General features: G+C 39.1%; 2 protein-coding genes across 2 annotated transcripts; one reads left to right on the top strand and one right to left on the bottom strand.

Moving 5' to 3' along the window:
- Window positions 1–1,175: 1,175 nt before the first annotated feature.
- LOC121431629 (arylsulfatase B-like) lies at window positions 1,176–19,746 on the bottom strand. Its single transcript, XM_041629224.1, has 9 exons — window positions 19,618–19,746; window positions 17,919–18,202; window positions 9,968–10,154; window positions 9,336–9,532; window positions 7,866–8,073; window positions 6,525–6,774; window positions 3,853–4,061; window positions 2,622–2,761; window positions 1,176–2,223 (listed from the first exon to the last, which is right to left on the bottom strand). The coding sequence occupies exons 2-9, from the start codon at window positions 18,192–18,194 to the stop codon at window positions 2,098–2,100; spliced, it is 1,593 nt and encodes a 530-aa protein (XP_041485158.1). The 5' UTR covers window positions 18,195–18,202; window positions 19,618–19,746; the 3' UTR covers window positions 1,176–2,097.
- On the top strand, window positions 11,066–15,857 carry LOC121431631. Its single transcript, XM_041629225.1, has 2 exons — window positions 11,066–12,426; window positions 15,460–15,857. The coding sequence occupies exons 1-2, from the start codon at window positions 11,179–11,181 to the stop codon at window positions 15,772–15,774; spliced, it is 1,563 nt and encodes a 520-aa protein (XP_041485159.1). The 5' UTR covers window positions 11,066–11,178; the 3' UTR covers window positions 15,775–15,857.
- Window positions 19,747–20,213: the final 467 nt, after the last annotated feature.

Raw genomic sequence — 20,213 nt, 5'->3', positions numbered from 1 at the left:
ATTGGATGAAAGCTGTCATGTGACCAATCATTAGTCTTGACACTAACCTTGGCCTATTGGCTTTACCAACAACTCCACAAAAACATGACATAAATTGACTGACTGAAAAGAAGAGTTTCAAAAGAGGATTCATGGTAGAGACCAAATGAGCAGGAAACTTGTGTTTGTAAAAATACATATGCTATGTGAATGACAATACACGTTTGTTATTATCAATTAATGACTAAATTAAATTGTCGTCTTTCATCAAAACTGCCTCTTTATCTACTTTTTGTAATGCTTACGGTAAAATCCAGAAGCAGATCCTCATCATCATCATCATCATCTGTTAAAGTACAGTCCACCAGGTTGGTATATCATTGTACTTGTAGAATTGTGCAGGAGTATGTACAGTGCTGTGGAATTAAGATCTATTCTACGTAAGTGCGGTTTAAAAAAATAAAAAAAAAATAAAAAAATAATAATAAAAAAATAATAATAAGCTCAAGCACAATGACATCATCAGATGACAATCTTAAATGATTTGATTAAAAAAAAACTTATACGAGTAAAAATCATATTACTTTGTATTATGCTTTATATTATGCTTTATATTACTTTGTATTATGTTTTGAATGGAAATGAAATAAGGAATTGAATTGAAATTTAAATAGGAGAGGATGAAAATGAATTCCAAATATTCTTTTTATTTCAAACCATCTTTTTTGTATAATCTTGAAAACAATCATCATGCATTATTTTCATTTATGAAAATAAACTCGAACAAGACACAGAAAAGGCAAGAAGTGGATAGCACCAGTCAAGTACGAGGCATGATGTCAATTCTGACTTCTTTCATGGCGAGAGGACAATAGTCGCAAACCTCCCCTAAAGTAAGAGTATACAGTGGTGCTAAAAAGTTAGTGAACCCAATTGTGAAGTCAGGTGATAAAACATATTACATTCAATACACTTTGTTTCTCTGGGCTCACCGAACACTGTAATGTTGTTGTCTACATTTAACTTTCAGCACAACTGGATTTGTTTTAAGAGATGATTTTAGAAGCAAATGCCAAAACTCCCTATCATGGGAGTGTTTATGTGAGTTCAGAGTATGACTTTTGAAACTTCATTAGATAAGAAAACATTCCTGATACAGTAATGCTATGCCTAGGCCTTTTTTTTTTAAAGTTCGGCACTATCTGTTCACAATGTTTAGTAATATTTTTTTCTATATAAAATAGCAATTTCTTCCAGGAGGAAAGAAATTTTACGGTTTTATTTCAAATAAAAAAACAGCCCTACAATTTGCAGGGCTGTGACAACAAATACAGGGTTTGAAAAAGCAGCTGAATTTGGAAAAGCTCTTCTACTTTCTTTACAGAGGAAACTAACAACGATCTGAAAATAAAACAAAAATGCTGAAATCGGCCTTTAAATCTGAACTCTCACACCTTTGGGTTTTTAAACACTCCCTCAAACCATCCATATGTATTATTTCAGTTCTCTGACTTCTTACTTGTAAGACATCAACATACTTGTATATAATATTTTCCTATTCTAACACAGAAAACCCTGTTCACCTTAATGATATAATGACATAATTTGTGCTTTGAGATTACAATACAATATAATGTACAAAAATTGATAATGAAAGACTTATTAATTGCCAATGTGTTAAAGAGAATCGATTAAATCAACTTGCAGGTTGATGTCAATCTCCCTCCCAATTAATCAAGTACTTGGACCTGTTTCATAGAGGACTAACGGTTACTTTGCGATTATGGTATTACCATGGAAACATGCCAGAGCAGCCAATCACAATCAAGGATTTGAAGGTGGTGGATACAATCATAAGTTACCATAATCTTAAGCAATATTAAACAGGCCCTCATGTTAGTGGGGGCCGCAGAACATTTTTAAAGGGGGGGGGGGGTTGACCATGTAAAAATCACAATCAAATGTTCATTTTGAACATTTTAACGTTTTTATACACATTCATCAAAATTTATATATTTTTTTCTTTTTTTGGGGGAGGGCTGAAGCCCCCCGCAACCACGCCCCACCGTTCTGCATCCCCTGTTAGTAGAGCACATTACAAGCACTTATTGGATCCAGTTATTCCCATGGCCCCCAGACACCATGGTGTGATGCTGGGTTGGCTTTAACAGTCTGATCAGGAAACCTGACAGGTACTGATGTCTGGTAATACGCTTCTAAACGACAAACAAGCTCTGCAACGACCTACAGATAATAAAAGTAGTAAAATGAATGACTAGTTAGAAGTTCAAAGTAGCCATCGGCTTAAAATAATTATGGACATGGTATGTATTACAAATTGGCTGTTATTGGGCAAAATAACGTATGTACGCACACTTGAGGAGATTATGATAGTTTAAATAGCATTTTTACATTTTACAAGCACACTAATAAAAAGTTTAACCATTTCAATGCAATATCTATCCATTCATTCAATTATTTAGTCATTTGTTTGTCTATGTCTTCATTATCATTCATTACTTTAAAAAAAAAATTTATCCATATATTTATACATTCATTTATCTATTCACTTTTAGTCTTATTTAAGACGGTTGGCTGCATCAGTAATTATTAAATGTTATCCTTAAAGATTGTCATTTTACCTCGGGATGTTGATCTGACAGGTCGTTCTTCTCGTTAGGGTCAGCAGCTATGTTGAAAAGCCATGTCAATTTATGAGGAGGGTCCACTGGGGTATAGGCTTTAATATTCCACTCCGGGGGTGGAAACCAGCCGTTTCTTCCTAGAAACAAACAAGGCATATATAGCGATTTTGTGTCTCGCCCACTTATGAAAATAACCAGAAATATCGCGATTTGCAAGGGCACGCAACAGAATTGTATCAAAACTTCATTGTGAAATAACTGGGATGGAATAACACTTGTCATAAGAGTCTTGCATGTAAACATTAATGTTGACCTCAAAACGAACTTTGACCCTACCATGTGACCTCCAAACACAATAATATGCAGGCCTCCTAAGTACACCTACAACCCAAGTTTGGTATAAAAGTGACTTAGGGCTGCATAGTTATGTGTCATAACATTGACCTAAAAATGACCTTTGACCTTACCATGTTACCTTTGATTGCGCCATGACATGCAGGTCTTCACAGTAGATCTACAACCCAAGTTTGGGTGAAAAGTGACTTCAGTTGCGGAGTTATGTGTCATAAGAGAGTCTTGCAGGTAAATTCAATTCAATTCATACAATTCAATCATGGTTTATTTCGTATAAAAAAAACAATACAAAAATACAAAGCCAGAAGGTTGAAATTAACATGTTTACAATAAAACGTTCACAAGTCATGGATAAAAGCAAACAATTACAATTTACAATGTACATAGATAATAAATAAATTTCAAAGAGCAAGTGTTCATAAAAATTCATTAAATATAATAAAACAGTACAAAAAAAATACAATATTAAAAAGTGATGAATATTAGACAATTAAAAATTCAAATATCAATTGGATTGAAATGGAGACTAAAAAAAAATTATTTAACATTGACCTGAAAATTACCTTTGACCTTACCATGTGACCTCCGACTACAGCATGACATGCAGGTCCCCCAAGTACATCTACCATCCAGGTTTGGTTGAAAAGTGACCTATGGTTGGGGAGTTATGTGACCAGGGTTCGAACCTCGAACTTCTGAATCAATTTGTAACTTCCCCACGTAGCTTGGATTACAGGCGCACACCACAACACCCAGTTTGTTATTATTATATTGTTACTATTATTATTATGTTATTAATTATGTTTGTTATTTACGATTGGGCACAAGATGGCGCAATTCAAATCTATGCATAAGACTATTAAAGAGCATCTACCTGGTAAGCCAGTAAGGAGCTTCCAATCCCCCATTCTGATGGCCGCTCTCATAGTTGTTGAGAAGTTTGCTGCCATCTTGGGGTAGACGCCAGACAGTGGATATATCAGGCTGGTTTCTTCATCAGTGCCGTAGCCCATTGCATGGTCAGCCCGGATCAAGGGATCAATGTTGTGAAGGAGTTCTTTCCTCGGGGAAGGTCCTCCCTTCCTGGAGAAAAAAAGTAAAAGTAAGTGGGGTGAGAGATAAGTAATCTTTCATTGCATTGACGCCCAATGGCGACAATGCGTTGTTCTTGTTCCATATTCCTATTCCGTAATCTTCTTCTTCTTTGTCCACCAAATTCCATTTGTTTAACACATTGTTTTTGTTAGCTCTACCCTGGCTCCGTCCCTCATCCAAATTCATCCAAAAGTGGTACACATGTTGCCCAGCATCCCTAGTTGTGCCTCCCGTCTTCCATTTTCCAAAATCACTCATGCATGACCATCCAGGTGCCATTTTGTCCATTTCAAGTCCATTTGCATACCATTCTTCATTCTTTCATATCTCAATTATCCTGCATGCTACAGACTTCTAACAAATTGCTATAGATAGTCCAAGAGTTGCTCCATCATCTGCGACGCATAACCTGACCTTCAAAATGCCATCTTTATGCCCTATTCCATTCCATTCCATTCCTTGTTTTTATTTGGCAATAAGTCATAATTGACTATTTTTGCCACTCACTTTATAAAGAGTTGGGAAACAATTTAATTGAATAATACTATTTTCATTTTTTTTTCAATTTTTTTTTCTTCCCTTTTTTTCAATCATTTTTTGTATATTCGTTCCTTTTTTTTCTATGAAAAAACGAACGAAACAAAACATTTAATACTATAAGGTCGTTGATCGATGATGTATGTGATATTATATGAAAGAAAATCATTCTAACAAGGGGGGGGGGCTAACATTTTAACCCTAAATTCAAATCCGAAATAGCCTTCCTTCAAAAACTTCATATTTATTGAAATATAAAGTAAAAAAATCGTAAAATGGCCATAACTTTCTTGTTTTGATTCATTTTGGGCTCATATTTCCTGGAGTTGATTATGGTACCATATCATACAAACTAGTCAGTTTCCATGCATCACTGATCTTCCGTTTTTGAAATAGCGCCCTCTAAAGTTTAAAAAAACGCTTACCTTTGAATGCTCCTCATTGCGTCATGCATGGCCAAACCCGTACCCTTTTTTTTAATTTAGGGTCTTCAAGATATTCCCTTTCATGCCATTTAAAAAAATATATACCTTCCAACTGACGAATTATCTGAAAAATGCTCCCGAAAATCAGCAAAATACCCAAAATGCACTTTAATGCCAGCACAACTTCAACTTGCTCCTATTTCCTTATTATTGAAGCTTATTCTTTCTAACTTGGCAGATATGAGTATTGATATATACTTCAACCGTTCGTCAACCTTTTGTGACAGAAACTGACAAAGAGCTGACGTCAGCTTGAAATTATTGTGCAAAACTTTCATTTTTAATGTCTTTCTTTATATGGCATTTACTTCCGGTCTATTGATTGCACACAGATAAAAGTGGTATCAATGTCACCGCATTGGAATACTCTTTCCAGTGATACCAAATACGACATAGGTTACAACAGAAAATTTCAAGATAAGTCAATCTGAACACATGGTATACTGCTCACAATGCACACATTATCAACAACAGAATTGTACACAGTGTCTATTGCATCGGTTTCACGCAAAAATGAACTTAACGTACTACTATGGCACGCCATTTGTCCCATAAGGCGATAAACTCAGTTTATGCATGCACATCGTTCTGAGTGATATGTACTTAACACGTTAATGAATTATCAGCGAATTTGTATGCTTATTTCTATTACTCTCTCTGCGTCTTTCTTTCTCTCTCTATATGTTCAGCGGCCACATGGTCTAAAAATGGACGAAATCTGTTTGACTAGAGAATGTAACTTCCTATGGAAGGCAAAATCTGCCAAAATCGAATTTGATTAACATGTCATTTTTGTTAGTCCTCTCCTGCCTCCATTTCTCATCCAAATTCATTCTGATTTGGTAGACATATTGTCCATAATTAGTGACCATAACCTTTAGAAATAGCGCCCTCTCTTGCAAAGTCTTGAAATAGTTAAATTGCCATAACTTCCTTGTTTGAATTTATTTTGGTCTCATGTTTTCAGGGTTTGCCAATTGTATCATTTCACATAGTCCAACTGTGTTTTACGCATCAGTGACCATTCCTTTAAGAAATAGCGCCCTCTAATATTTTGAGAATGTATATCAACTAGAGTTTTCTCTCTATCTCCTTCTGTTTCTTACCCTCTATTAAATCAGAGGCACCAATGCATGCACATCGTTCTGAAAGGATTGCAGTTCTAGTTTTGATTATCCTCTCCTTCCTCATCTCCTCCTTTTTTCCCTTCTCTTCTTATTCTCTTTGTCTTTGTCTTTCTCCTTCTTGATCTTCGTCTTGTATTCATTCTAAATTTGTATGGTGCCATTTGTAGGGCTTACTTATTTATTTCAGTGTTCTAAGACACTCATCATCCTGAGACATATCTTGACAAAAAACAGTATTCAGTAATTTTCTTTCCATAACCCCAGGAATTTGTAGCCATATTGATCTCAGATTTCCAACTTACGTGATAGAGTCCCACATGTTATAGCTGTCAAGAGCCAGGCCGGCTGTGCTCCCCCCGGCGACACCCTCTATAAGCGTTGGGAACCAGTCACTGATGTGCATTAAGTCTTTGTTGACAGTGCCTTGCATTCTTGCAGGTATCATCGGTCCTGTAATGAACCCAGTGCCATGGACACCACCCTCCCAGAGACTGTTCTTAGTTCCCCTCAGGGGCCAGTTGATACCGGCCACGCCCGGGTCTCCGCCGTTATCTGAAAACAAAAAGAAAATGAAGGAATGTTGAAGGCTTTTTGGAGAAGTTTGAATAATGTACTTGGACATTTCCATGAATTTAGTTTGAATGCTCGACCTGAAAAAATATCTTGGAACCATCATTTGGGAACAGAAGTTACACATGACTTTTCACCTGCAAATTCATGACAAAAAAATTGCTCAACAACATAATTTTGTGTACAAACACAAACTTCGCAACTGTAATTTATGTCATAAGTGCCCATAGTGTTTGGAATAGGTTCATGTCAAGAGGGTTGAGAATAAATACTGTTTACACACTAGTTTGAAAATATTAACAGCCAACAGAACAATTGTCAGCATGTGGAGGTATTGTGATTTATTATGCAAATTTATCTAATAAGTAGACATACTATGGTTTTATTAATACAGCCCATGATCATTCCAATAGCCTTAGATAAAAGATTTATTGTCCTGTCTTCCCCATCAACATCCAATCATGATCACCACCCATCATCATCATTATCATCATGATCATCATGATCATCATGATCATTATAATGATGATCATCATGATTACCATCATCATAATGATGATCATCATCACCATCATCATACCATCATCATCATCATCATCCTCCTCCTCATCATCATCACCATCATCATCATCAACACCCATTATCATCATCATCATCATCATCATCGGCATCATCATAGTCATCATTTTGATCAACATCATCTATCATTATCATAGTCATCAACATCCTACTCATTGTCCACCATCATCTAAATTCATCATCATCACTATCACCAACATCATCACTAAAACACTAACCTGTTGTAAACACAAGAACATCATCACCCATCATCATCATCACCATCATCATACCATCATTATCATCATCATCCTCCTCCTCATCATCATCACCATCATCATCATCAACACCCATTATCATCATCATCATCATCATCGGCGTCATCATAGTCATCATTTTGATCAACATCATCTATCATTATTATAGGCTGATAGTCATCAACATCCTACTCATTGTCCATCATCATCTAGACTCATCATCATCACTATCACCATCATCATCACTAAAACACTAACCTGTGGTAAACACAAGAACAGTATCTTCCCAAAGTCCAGTCTCTTTCAAGGAGTCCACGATCTTCCCAACGGCTTCATCCATCGTGGCTACCATCCCTGCATATGTCTCCCTGTTTGCATTGTTGAAATGAGCGTAGGGTTTCTTGTACTTATCAGGGACCTGCAGGGGCCCATGGACAGACTGAAGCGGTAGGTACAGGAAAAGAGGCTGTAGAAGATAAATCAGGAAAGCTTTACCCTTAAACTTCCATATAATAATAATAATATAGCAGAGATGCCAAGTTCAAAGACCAGCTATGCATGAGATTTTCTGTGAATCTGAGTGAGATCACAGACATTGTGTACAAAGTATATGGAGATAGGCTGTGATAATTGCGTGAGACAGAGATTTGAGGGGATGAACAAGAGTCCAAAATGCTTGAGTCTCACGCATAATGCGTGAGACTTGGTAGCTCTGATATAGAGTATTTATATTGTGCACATATCCACCTTGTTAGGTGCTCAGGGTGCTCCTATATTACCCGGTTAAGCTAGGCGATCATAGCGCACACAGCTTTTCAAGGAATTACTTCCTACTGGTACCAATTTACCTCACCTGGGTTGAGTGCAGCACATTGTGGATCAGTTTCTTGCTGGAGGAAATTATGCCATGGCTGGGATTCGAACCCACGACCCTCTGTTTCAAAGGACTATGACTAATCCACTGGACCACAACGCTCCATATATCTTCATCATGGCTAAAAAACCCTCCAAAGTTCAACAATCAAATTTTTCTTTTTTCGATTTAGTTGATCCAACTTCTGAGCAAATCAATGACTGTATTTGTACTTTATAAAACATGTATGATAAGGGACTTGAGGGTCAGTTTAAAAAGGATAACAGTTGCTCAGCTCTTTACATATCAGGTACACATGCAATTTCCATAAAATGACCTGTGACCATTTCCATTTCTCTTCTTCACTTTAACAATGACTACAAAGTCCACTACCTAAAGGATCTAGTGGCAACTAACATTGGTCATAGCCTTGAAGTTCATGAATATTGCTCAGCTTTGACTTTCACAGTTCCACCTACACTGTTTAATACTGGATCTACATTTACGAAGTGTAATCCGTTTATCAATTCTTGAGCTTTCACTTTTCATATTTATGGGCGAAAGGGTAGATGAACAGTAAAAACATGTAACAGGAAAAATTCAAAGCAGAGGTTTAAACTAGGAGAGGGTACAAGATCATGGACTCCACACACACTTCTTGTATAATCATTTAAGCATGAACCATTTGTCAAAAGTATGCACCTATTGTTGGCCCTTCCTCAGTGTATGCACTGAAATAAGCACAATTGTGCAAAGAATTTTTGCATTATATGATTTTGCATCCCCTCGAAGTTTAAAACCTCTTTTGTGAATATTGGCCTACGTCTCTCGCATCGCCCCCTCCCCCTGAGTCTAGGCATTACAAAACCCAGTACCTGATTTGGGTTATGCTGCTGGATCACTCTTTGAGCTCTTTCAGTGAAAACAAACTGCGAGTAGATCCCAGTGTACTCCCACGCCACTCGGTTGTTGTCCCAATAGTCAATACCAAGCCAGTGGTCTCCTGCTTCAAACCAAGGGAATGGCCCGGAGCGGAAGTGGGTCCAGTAGTCTTGCATGCCACTTAGGTAACCTTTACAGAGCAGTCCATACAAAAACAATACAAATATTGTGTATGGAGTGAATTACAGATATCAATTATCTCTGGATAAAATGTAAACCAAACCTTGCATAAAAGGAGCAAACAATTAATGACATGACTGCAGTAAGAAGTTCCATTTATTACTATTAGCACACATATGAATGTAATCAAATAGATGTAGAATGATTGGGTCAAGACAGCATTATTCTTTCTTGTTAATAACCATTTCCATTTTTGGGGCTGCATGTAAAAGCTCCCGCCCCTATCGATTCAATCAAAAGGAAATAATACTCATGAATTGTTTTTCCATATTTTTCCAAATTTGCTGACACAGTCATTTTTGACATGCAACTTCCCCCTCATCATTCAGAAACAGTCTTGCACACTGAAGCAAACCTAACGTAATGCTCCTAGCCCAGAACTTACCAAATGAAGAATCAAAGCCACGTTGGAGAGGCATGCATTCATTCTTGTAGAAGCCGAGATGCCACTTTCCCACCAGGTGCGTGGCATAGCCACTCTCCTTAAGCTTCTGGGGTAGTGTCGTCTCATTGAGGGGTAGGCTGTTGGGTTGAGGAGCGATGATGACAAAATGTTGAAGACCCGTATGGATCTGAGTAAGTATGAGGGATTGATCAATAACTTCAGTCTTGATATTTTCTTCATAATGCTACTTTATTCTTTGTCTAATGATGCAATTTCTAGGGGGAAACATGAAAATAATAAAATGAAATTTCAATGGAATTTCACCCGAGTGTAATGGCTTCATGGTACTGTCATGTACATGTGCGATATTTGTCAGCGCATGGGGGCGCTCATTGCGTATTAAAAGAAGTGTTAAGGTAACTTTACAAATTTTGTCTCTATTTTCGTCTCTTTTCTGTTTTGTATTGTTGATGTAGTTGTTGTGATAGTCGTACCAGGAAGGGTGTTCTCTTAAGCTCCCCTCCCTGATATGACATATGGGGGCTTGTCCGAAATATGATTTTCCAAGCCATTTTCTTGCTCGGGTTGTGTCCGATCTCGCGTTGGTTTTTTGTGGTTGTCCCACGTATCTAATTTGATGTCGGGTTTTTCTCTCTGCTTTGCTATGGCTTTTGCCTCCCAGTCTCTATGGGCTACGTCTGTGCGTACATGTAGTTACGTAGCGTAGGCGTTATGATCTTGATTTTAGGATTTAGGTCTATTTATTAAATAGCTTGTACTGCAGTCGTTAATGGCTGGTGCTATTTGATATTTTTATTGTGCATTTTTTCTGCACTTTCTTCTAGGACATTTTTTCGTTGCGATACTGCTCTGTAAGTCTGTTCATTGCCTGGATAAGTTTGGCCGGCAACTGAATAGTCTTCAATTCGTAACGTTGTCTACTTCAATGATTTAGACCTATCCTTCTTTAATCAGGTCCTATGCCATTCTAGAGGAGTTTTTGGTGTGACTTTTTTTTGTCTCTTGTTAGACTGGATCATACTTGGCCTAAGCTAGTTTTGGTTTAGAAACTTCATCACATAGTCCACATGACATTTTCATGATTTTTTTTATTTTTTTTTAGACAGTGTAAAAGGTCTCCTAAATATTGCTGGATCTTCTTTCTTTCTTTTTGTTTATATTCCTTCTGTCACTTTACTCGATAGAGAAATATGGCTCAGTTTAACGCAGATACATTTTTGGAGGAAGACCTTACACTCGTTCGCTTGCGTCAGCTGCGTAAAGATGATCTGATAGCGGTTGGACGAAAAATGTCGCTAGATCTTTCGGGTTTGAAGACTAAGGCAGAGCTATTTTCTGCTATTGCGGCCCGCGCAGAATTGATGCCTGAAAGTGTGAGTGGTGATTCTGATGATTGTGATGACAGAACTAAACTTGACAGTGATGGGGTACGGCTTGCACTGGCTCAGATTGAACTAGAAGAAAGAAGAGATAGGCTGAGAGCTGCTGAGCATGAGAGGGAAATGGAAAGGAAGCGACTGGAGTTTGAGATGATGCGTCATAGTGAAATGGTGTCTCAGAGTGGGCAGTTGGGTGAGAGAGAGAAAAGGTCGATGGAAGCTGGGTTCTCTGCCAGGGTAAAGCTTATTCCACAGTATGATGAGACTGATTTAGACTCGTTCTTTCTTTTGTTTGAGAGGGTGGCTAGAAAAATGGAATGGCCTGAAAGTGACTGGGCTTTGCTCATTCAGCAAGTCATTTCAGGCAAGGCACAGTCTGTCGTGTCTGCATTGAGCTATGATCATGCTTTTGATTATTGGAAAATGAAAGATGCCATCCTTCAGGCATTTGAGCTAGTCCCAGAGGCATACCGTCAGATGTTTCGTGATCTCAAGAGGGATCCTGCAGAGACTTGTGTTGAGTTTGCACGTCGCAAAGAGGTTGCATTTGATAGATGGATCCGGTCTCTGAGAATTGAGATGACATATGAATCACTGCGTGAGGTTGTTTTAATTGATGAGTTCACAAGATGCATGTCCCGTGATGTTAAAACATACATGAATGATCATGCTGTTGTTAGTGTCAGAAATGCAGCAATGTTGGCAGATGGGTATGAATTGTCACATAGAAGTAGCGCGTCGCAGCTTCAACCTCCTAGTCCGTTAGCGAGTGGTTTTGGTTGGAGTAGGTCCGAGACATTACATAAGGACGTGGAGAGGTCAAAGTCACCAAAGAGTAAGTTGAGTGGTGGTAGCCAGTCTAATGGTTTTAGACCAGAGGGCAGGTTGTTTTGTGCATACTGTAAGAAGGATGGGCACCTTATTTCTCACTGTCAGAAACTAAAGGACAAGAATACTGGTCAGAATAAAGTCCAGGCCAGCGGTTTTGTTCGGCCGGCTACGGTTTGTGTGGGAGACCCTGTGTGTGTTGATGGGGTGAAGCACAAGTTTCATGATGGGGTGGATGAAGGATACAAGGAATTTATTTCTGATGGCACGGTGAAGTTCACTGTTGATGGTGAAGAATTTCCTGTTGTGATTTTGAGAGATACTGGCTCTGTTCAGACGTTATTAATTGCTGATGAGTCATCCTTGGAATCTTGTTTCACGGGCATGAGAACTCTGATCCAAGATGTGAATGAAGGTTTCAAATCTGTTCCTCTGTATGATGTAGAACTTTGTAGTGGGCTGGTTTCTGGGAGAGTGACAGTTGGCATTGTTTCTCGATTGCCTATGAAGGGAATCACAATGCTGCTTGGCAATGATTTGGCTGGAGGTAAGGTGCAGCCATCTACTGTTTTGAGTGACGTGCCGGTAGTGGATTCCAAGACAGAGGCTTTGAAAACAGCTATCCCGGGTATTTTTCCATCTTGTGCGGTTACCAGGGCACAGGCTATGGCAGGGCGAGATGAGAGAGAGGTTGAACATGGTGGTGACATAGATTTAGGGGATACAGTTTTTAGAGATCTGAGTGAGAGTATGAATAGTCAGTCTGGTGATGATAGGACTATTTTCAGCCAGCCTGCCTTGATTGCAGCCCAACAGTCAGCTGCGGACTTGAAAGGTTTGTATCGTGTTGCTCTGACAGCAGGAGAGGCAGAGAAGGTCTCACAGTGTTATTACATTAAGTCTGGTGTGTTGATGCGGAAATGGTGTCCTCCTGGTCGCCCAGCTGATGAAGATTGGGTGGCCGTGGATCAGGTTGTTGTCCCGCCTCAGTATCGAGCAGAGATTCTAAGGTTAGCTCATGATATTCCCCTTGCTGGACACCTAGGTGTGAGGAAGACAGTGGCCAGGATTAGGGCCCATTTCTACTGGCCTGGGCTTAGGAAGTGTGTGTCTGAGTATTGTAAGTCATGTCATGTCTGTCAGGTGGTGGGCAAGCCACAACATCACATCAAGCCAGCCCCACTTATTCCAATTCCTGTTTTTCCTGAACCATTTAGCCGTGTATTGATAGATTGTGTTGGCCCATTGCCAAAAACCAAGGCAGGTTATCAGTACTTGCTTACTGTCATGGATTCAACCACACGCTTTCCAGAAGCTTTTCCATTGAGGAACATTAAGGCTAAGACAGTTATTGATGCCCTCTTGGTGTTTTTCACACGCTATGGACTCCCTCAAGACATCCAGTCGGATAGGGGTTCTAATTTCACATCTAGTGTATTCCAGGAAGTGATGCATCAATTAGGAATCAAGCAGGTGAACTCATCACCTTACCACCCACAGTCGCAGGGTGCCCTTGAGAGATACCATCAGACCTTAAAGACAATGATCAAGTCTTACTGCTCTGAGAACACTGGAGACTGGGAAAAGGGTATTCCTTTCCTCTTATTTGCTTCTCGTGATACTCCTAATGAATCTACAGGATTCACCCCATTTGAGCTTGTGTTTGGCCATGAGCCAAGAGGTCCTCTCAAGGTAGTGAAGGAGCACATGTTGTCAGAGTCTGAGGTGGAGAGTGGGAATGTGCTAGATTATGTGTCACAATTTCGCGAAAGACTCTTGAGGGCGTGTGAACTCGCGGGGGAACATTTGAGGTCGTCTCAAGGTGTAATGAAGGCCCGTGCAGATAAGAAGGCAGAACCTCGCTCATTCGAGCCTGGTAGCAAAGTCCTTGTGTTACTGCCCATTCAGGGTGAACCTCTCAGAGCTAAGTTCAGTGGGCCATATGTGGTAGAGAAGAACTTGGGTAAGGAAACCTATCTTGTGAGTACTCCAGACAGGAGAAAAACAAAGAGGGTTTGCCACATTAATATGCTGAAGAAGTATTATGATCGTGACGAGGTGGCGACAGTTGCTGTTGTTTGTGAAAAGGCAGCAGAACATATTCCTGGAGAACTTGAAATCCCAGTGGAAGCGGAGATTGGTGAAGGGATGTCTGGAAAGGTGAATAATTCACATGTGATGGCTAATCCCTCAAAGATATTGGGTCATCTATCAGATTTTGAACAGCAGGATGTAGTACAAATACTTCTTGATTACCCTGAAGTATGTGGAGATAAGTTGGGATATACCGGAGAGGCTATTCATGATGTTGATGTAGGCGATCATCTGCCTATTAAACAACATCCCTACCGTTTGAATCCAAGAAAGAAGAGCCAAGTGCGGAAGGAACTTGAGTATATGCTTGCATGTGGTGTCATTGAGCCTAGTCAGAGCTGTTGGAGCTCACCTGTAGTTCTTGTTCCAAAACCAGATGGGAGTCAGCGTTTTTGCATTGACTACAGGAAAGTTAATGCTGTAACAAAACCTGACTCGTTTCCGCTACCTCGTATTGAGGATTGCATTGATCAGATTGGCAATGCAAGGTATATCACAAAGCTGGATCTGATGAAAGGTTATTGGCAGGTGCCATTAACAGAGAGGGCAAGGGAAATCTCTGCATTTGTTACCCCGCAGGGGTTATTCCAGTGTCGGGTTATGCCCTTTGGCATGCGGAATGCTCCAGCGACATTTCAACGGCTCATGAATTGTGTAATTGCAGGACTTGACAATGTTGTAGTATATCTTGATGATATTCTAGTAGTTAGTGATACCTGGTCAGATCATCTAACTTGCTTGAGAGATGTGTTTGTCAGATTGACCAAGGCAGGACTTGTTGTGAATTTGTCAAAGTGTGAATTTGCGCAGGCGACAGTTACTTACTTGGGTCATGTAGTAGGGCATGGATGCGTTGCCCCACGAGAGGCAAAGGTCCAAGCTATTGTGGATTTCCCTGCCCCTTCCACAAAGAAGGAGGTGATGAGGTTTCTGGGCATGTGTGGATTTTACCGCAAGTTTGTTCCTAATTTCAGTGACATTGTTGTTCCTCTTACAGATCTTCTCAAGAAGGGGACTAAGTTTGATTGGACCAAACCCTGTGAGATTGCCTTTCAGAAATTGAAAGCTGTTCTGATCTCAAAGCCTGCGACGCAGGCTCCTAATTTTGAGCATCCGTTCCTACTGGCCACTGATGCAAGTGAGGTAGGAGTTGGTGCAGTTCTCCTTCAGTTGGATGAAGAGGGTTTCATGAAACCTGTGAGCTACTTTTCGAAGAAGCTTGATGTACACCAGCAAAGATACTCTACGGTAGAGAAGGAGTGCCTAGGTCTGGTGCTGGCAGTTCAACACTTTGATGTGTATTTGAGTAGCTGCCCCGATGTGACCGTTTTCACGGATCACAATCCACTAACCTTCCTCGAACGGTTTAGGAACAAGAATCAGAGACTGTTCCGTTGGAGTCTGTTTCTTCAGCCTTATGGGCTGAACGTGACTCATATCAAAGGAAATGACAATGTTATTGCGGATACGCTTTCTAGAGTTTAGACAAATCTACAGTCAATTGCCAAATAACCTCCTTAGAAACAACAAACAAAACAATAATAATAAAAAAAAAAAACCGACAACAAAAAAACCAGAAAGCTGCAAACCGGTCGTTAACTAGTATTCACATAATAAAAAAAAAATAACACTAACAATAATAATAATTTTAAAAGAAAAGTGATTTTCTTTTTTTTACTCCATTATCCAGGTGGTCAAGCAATGTTTTGAGATGAATGTCTATAATAGTTTATTAATAACTATCTTTTAATGACAAAAAAAAATATATATCAATTACATGGAACAATTCATTTTGTTCTAACAAGTCTACATATTCTAACTTTTGTTCTCTTCATTTATTTATTTTTTTCTCTCTTCAGGTTCTGCATTTGTAAACATGAAGCTGGATCAAAGTTCTTGCATTGAAGGACTTAATTTCATTTTTTATGTTGCTATGGAAAGGTTATATATATATATGTATATAAAAAGACAAAAAAGTCTTGCAGAGTTAAGTCACCTTGTTGTATTGGCATATGTTTTTTTTCACGTGATATTAGAATTCCAAAGGTAAAACCAGCTTGTTATTGACTGAAGTTTTCTGCATTTCTTTTTGTGAAGGTTTATAATGATACGTCTTGACTACACACTTGGATGGATTGTGTTTGTTTTCATATTACTCGTTCTTCTGAGTGTTATAATGTTATTTCAACATGCTTCTTTAAATGAAGGAAAGTTAAATTGCTATAACTTTCTTCTTTTAAGGGGGGAGGTATGTCATGTACATGTGCGATATTTGTCAGCGCATGGGGGCGCTCATTGCGTATTAAAAGAAGTGTTAAGGTAACTTTACAAATTTTGTCTCTATTTTCGTCTCTTTTCTGTTTTGTATTGTTGATGTAGTTGTTGTGATAGTCGTACCAGGAAGGGTGTTCTCTTAAGCTCCCCTCCCTGATATGACAATACACAATGTATTCTTTCAGGACTAGGCCCGTTTTGAAAGTCAATTTTTGATGCACGTGTACACGGCGTGTTTTTCGGTCGTGTACACGTTGTAAACACTGTGAGAGCGAGTTCTGTTTTCATGTCGACACGGACCCGCATCAATATGTCATAAAAAGGGGTCTATATAGCCTAAGTCACGGTTTTAAAGCTTACCTGAGAAGTTTGAAGTATCAATCCACAAAAATTGGTGCGAATTGAAAGTTTACTCGGCTTAGCAGCGCATTAAATTAATAAAGAATGCAAAAGAAAATCAGTGCAGGGCCCTAGCTATCGCCGACGCTCGGTGGATGCGCATTTTGTATACTGTACCGTACATGCATGCACAGATCGCTGCAGAATAAGTGTAACTGAAGTTATCGATTAATTTTCATTATTATGTTGCCAATTTGAAGAGCGTTTGTTTGTAGGCTTGTGTGCGAGCGTATAACATGTAAGTTGTAGCGATGATCGCTATCGCAATTGGTGATTCTCAAATTGACTGAGTGTGATTGAGCAACGCTTTCGAGCTTTTGAGACCGGAGCAGACCCATTTCGTGCCGATTTCGTGGTACAAAAACGTGAGTCTCCAGAAAGAATGTGGATTGAATTGGCAATTTTGGAAGTGAACTCACTCTGGATTAATTGAAATATGTTGACATATTAGTAATTAAAACATGTGCAGTGTCTGAGAACTAAGATTTAATGTGAGGCTGTGAGCTTGTTTATGCAGATGCTACCGTGTACACGGTGATGGAATTTAGTACACGTGCACTGACTTGACCGTGCGTGTACACGTGTACCCGAAACGGGCCTATTCAGGACATATGTTGGTCCTGAAAATGACTACCCAAACTTAATTTTTTCACAAATGTGTTCTTGAAGTCTTCAGGAGAATATTACCTTCCGAGTGCAGTATTGCTGAAGTGTAACACATAAATGTAAGCCAGACATGCATAGAGTGTCCCATATTAAAGTTTTGATTGTATTATATTATTATTCTGATCATACTGTACTCCCTACCAACCCCCCCCCAAAAAAAATATATGGCAAAGGGCGCTACACAATGATTATGAAGATATTTTAAGTACTGTATGATGTGCCAGCCCAGAATCACTTTTAAATTGGAAGGTAGCACACAATGAAAAAAAGAGTGGAGGTTTTTTTTATACCTGGTATCTACCAGTCATCAGCTGGCTCCTGCTCGGTGAACAGATGGGCTGAACATAGTAGTTTTCCAGCTTGACCCCTTGGCTGGCCAGTTGGTCCAAGATAGGTGTCTTGATTGTAGAATTGTGATATCCGATGTCAAACCATCCATAGTCATCAGCCACGATGAAAACAATATGAGGGGGCTTGCCTGCCGCACCTTTAATCAAGCTAGTGGATATCAGAACAGCAATGAAAAGAGCCTCCACCAGCATATGCCATTGGTTAACCTTAGGCATTTTATTTCCTATAATAATATAAATCAATAAATTGATTTAATTAGTATAAATAGGACACAAACATTCACGTCTTCTACGATAATACGTCATTTAAATTACTGGTAATGTCTTTTGAAATTATTGCACAATTTTTGCCAAAAAATTTGCAAAAATAAAGAGCAAATAATATTGAATATAATCAGCTTACCACCTTTCCGAAATATATGATGGAAAATACTGAATTTTTATGACAAACATGCAAGATCAGCCAGGTTCTTTTCACATTTGTGTTACCATTTTCGGTTTATGAACTGACAATGGAAACGAGAACATGATTGGCTGGCGCGTCCATACCCTCAGCTGCATTAGAAACATGACGGCGAATGATCAAAGAAGAACCTGATCCTGAATGTTAGTGGTAAAAATTCAGTATTTTCTAGCTTACATTTTGGAAAGGTGGTAAGCTGATTATATTCACCATTATTTTCTCTTTATTATTGCGCTCTTCTCACCAATCAAAAGTTGGAATTACACAGTAATCGAGGAGGGTGCACTAGCGCATCCTTTCTCCACAGACCCTGTAGTTAAGCGTCGATCGAATCTCCACCATTCTGAGCCCAATGGCCATCATCGGACGGAAGGGATACTGTGGAGCCAGATGAAGTCTCAGTGGAGCATACCCCTGACAGAAATAGACCCATTTATTGGTCTTTATGAGACCAAGACCGACATACTTAGGTCTATTTCTGTCAGCTATACGCTCCAACATTCATGTGCTTGCGTAACAGACAATTTATCATTTGTAAAATCTCCGGCTTCGCATCTATACGGACACAAAACCTTGTCTACCCTGTCCCCATCTCTCTCTCTGATTTTTTTCCCTTCCTTTTATTTTCCTCTTTGCCCTTTTCTATCTTTCTTTTTTCGGCATTATCCTGGTTTAAGTCACCATTCCATTCACTGCCGTTTATTTCATCAACGGCGGTGACTTCTTTCCTCTCCAATTGACTTTGTACACAACGAGCACACACTGACACACTTGAAGAGAGGTGACTTATTTCAGGATAAGGCCCTTTTTTCTTTCTCTTCTCTCCCTTCTTTTTTCCTCTCAGTCTCGCCCATTTTATTCATCTAACCCGACGCCAGCGCAAATCTAATCACAATATAGGGGGGGGGGCATCTCCTTTAGCGAAGGGCCCTGTTTGGAGACAGGGCCGAGTTGTCCCTGATCCGCCCAGGAAGCCTTATCGTTGACGTTGTACTACGTAGCGCTAGCCCTATACCGCCTGGTTATCGCCAACGTCGATTTGAATACATGGGCATGCACGACAGTATTTTCAAACTCCTCTGGCATGTCTGGCTAACGAGTAACGTTAGCTTTTTTTTAAATTAATTAAGTCGTAGATATTTTACATGGCGACCCATTTGGAATTCAAATACTCACATTTACCGTGCCTCGATCAAGTACAGCAATTATTTAACATGCATAGCGGTGGACAAGTGTTAATAAGCAAAATTACAGCAGGACAAACCAGGCAAATTAAAAGTTGATCGATCATGTGATCTTCTTTTCGAAAGTGTCATGTGATTTTATTTACGAAAGTGACGTCATCACAGCATTAAGTGGGTTCAATAAACTTTTGAAAAACTTTGCTTGGGTTTTGGTTCAAATTATGGCTGGCTGATTGCCTATTCAAAATAACATCAACAACAAAAACAGATTGATTCAAGATTATTTTATTGGTCAATGCATGCATACAAAGAAATTTGGTTTCCAATGGCTTTAACATTAAGTATACACAAAGATGGATAATCAAACGCAACTATATTGAAAACTGTACATAAATTAACAAAACTTAAATCATTAATTAATAATTTTCTGCAATTACTACAATACCCCTGAAAATTCATAATACCTGTGTATGATGATGATAAAAGGTATGTATGTTGTTCCCCCATCCTAGTAGTAGTATACGGGAACAATCATTACATTTCGGGGGGGGGGGATGTAGAAGAAAAATAATACCTGTACGTACAAGC

The sequence above is a fragment of the Lytechinus variegatus genome, chromosome 18, assembly GCF_018143015.1.
Source record: "Lytechinus variegatus isolate NC3 chromosome 18, Lvar_3.0, whole genome shotgun sequence".
Taxonomy (NCBI): Eukaryota; Metazoa; Echinodermata; class Echinoidea; order Temnopleuroida; family Toxopneustidae; genus Lytechinus; species Lytechinus variegatus.
The sequence above is the reverse complement of the archived record's forward strand: the minus strand, read 5'-3'. Positions and strand labels throughout refer to the sequence as shown.

What these genes read in the sequence shown, in the direction of transcription:
- LOC121431631 (XM_041629225.1), top strand. Translation starts at nt 11,179, where the DNA reads ATGGCTCAGTTTAACGCAGATACATTTTTGGAGGAAGACCTTACACTC. An exon ending in AGCACAAGTTTCATGATGGG is followed by an intron (nt 12,427 to 15,459) that starts GTGGATGAAGGA and finishes GTTCTCCTTCAG; the next exon opens with TTGGATGAAGAGGGTTTCAT.
- LOC121431629 (XM_041629224.1), bottom strand. Translation starts at nt 18,194, where the DNA reads ATGCCTAAGGTTAACCAATGGCATATGCTGGTGGAGGCTCTTTTCATT. An exon ending in TGATGACTGGTAGATACCAG is followed by an intron (nt 10,155 to 17,918) that starts GTATAAAAAAAA and finishes ATACTTACTCAG; the next exon opens with ATCCATACGGGTCTTCAACA. An exon ending in TGGCTTTGATTCTTCATTTG is followed by an intron (nt 9,533 to 9,967) that starts GTAAGTTCTGGG and finishes TGCTCTGTAAAG; the next exon opens with GTTACCTAAGTGGCATGCAA.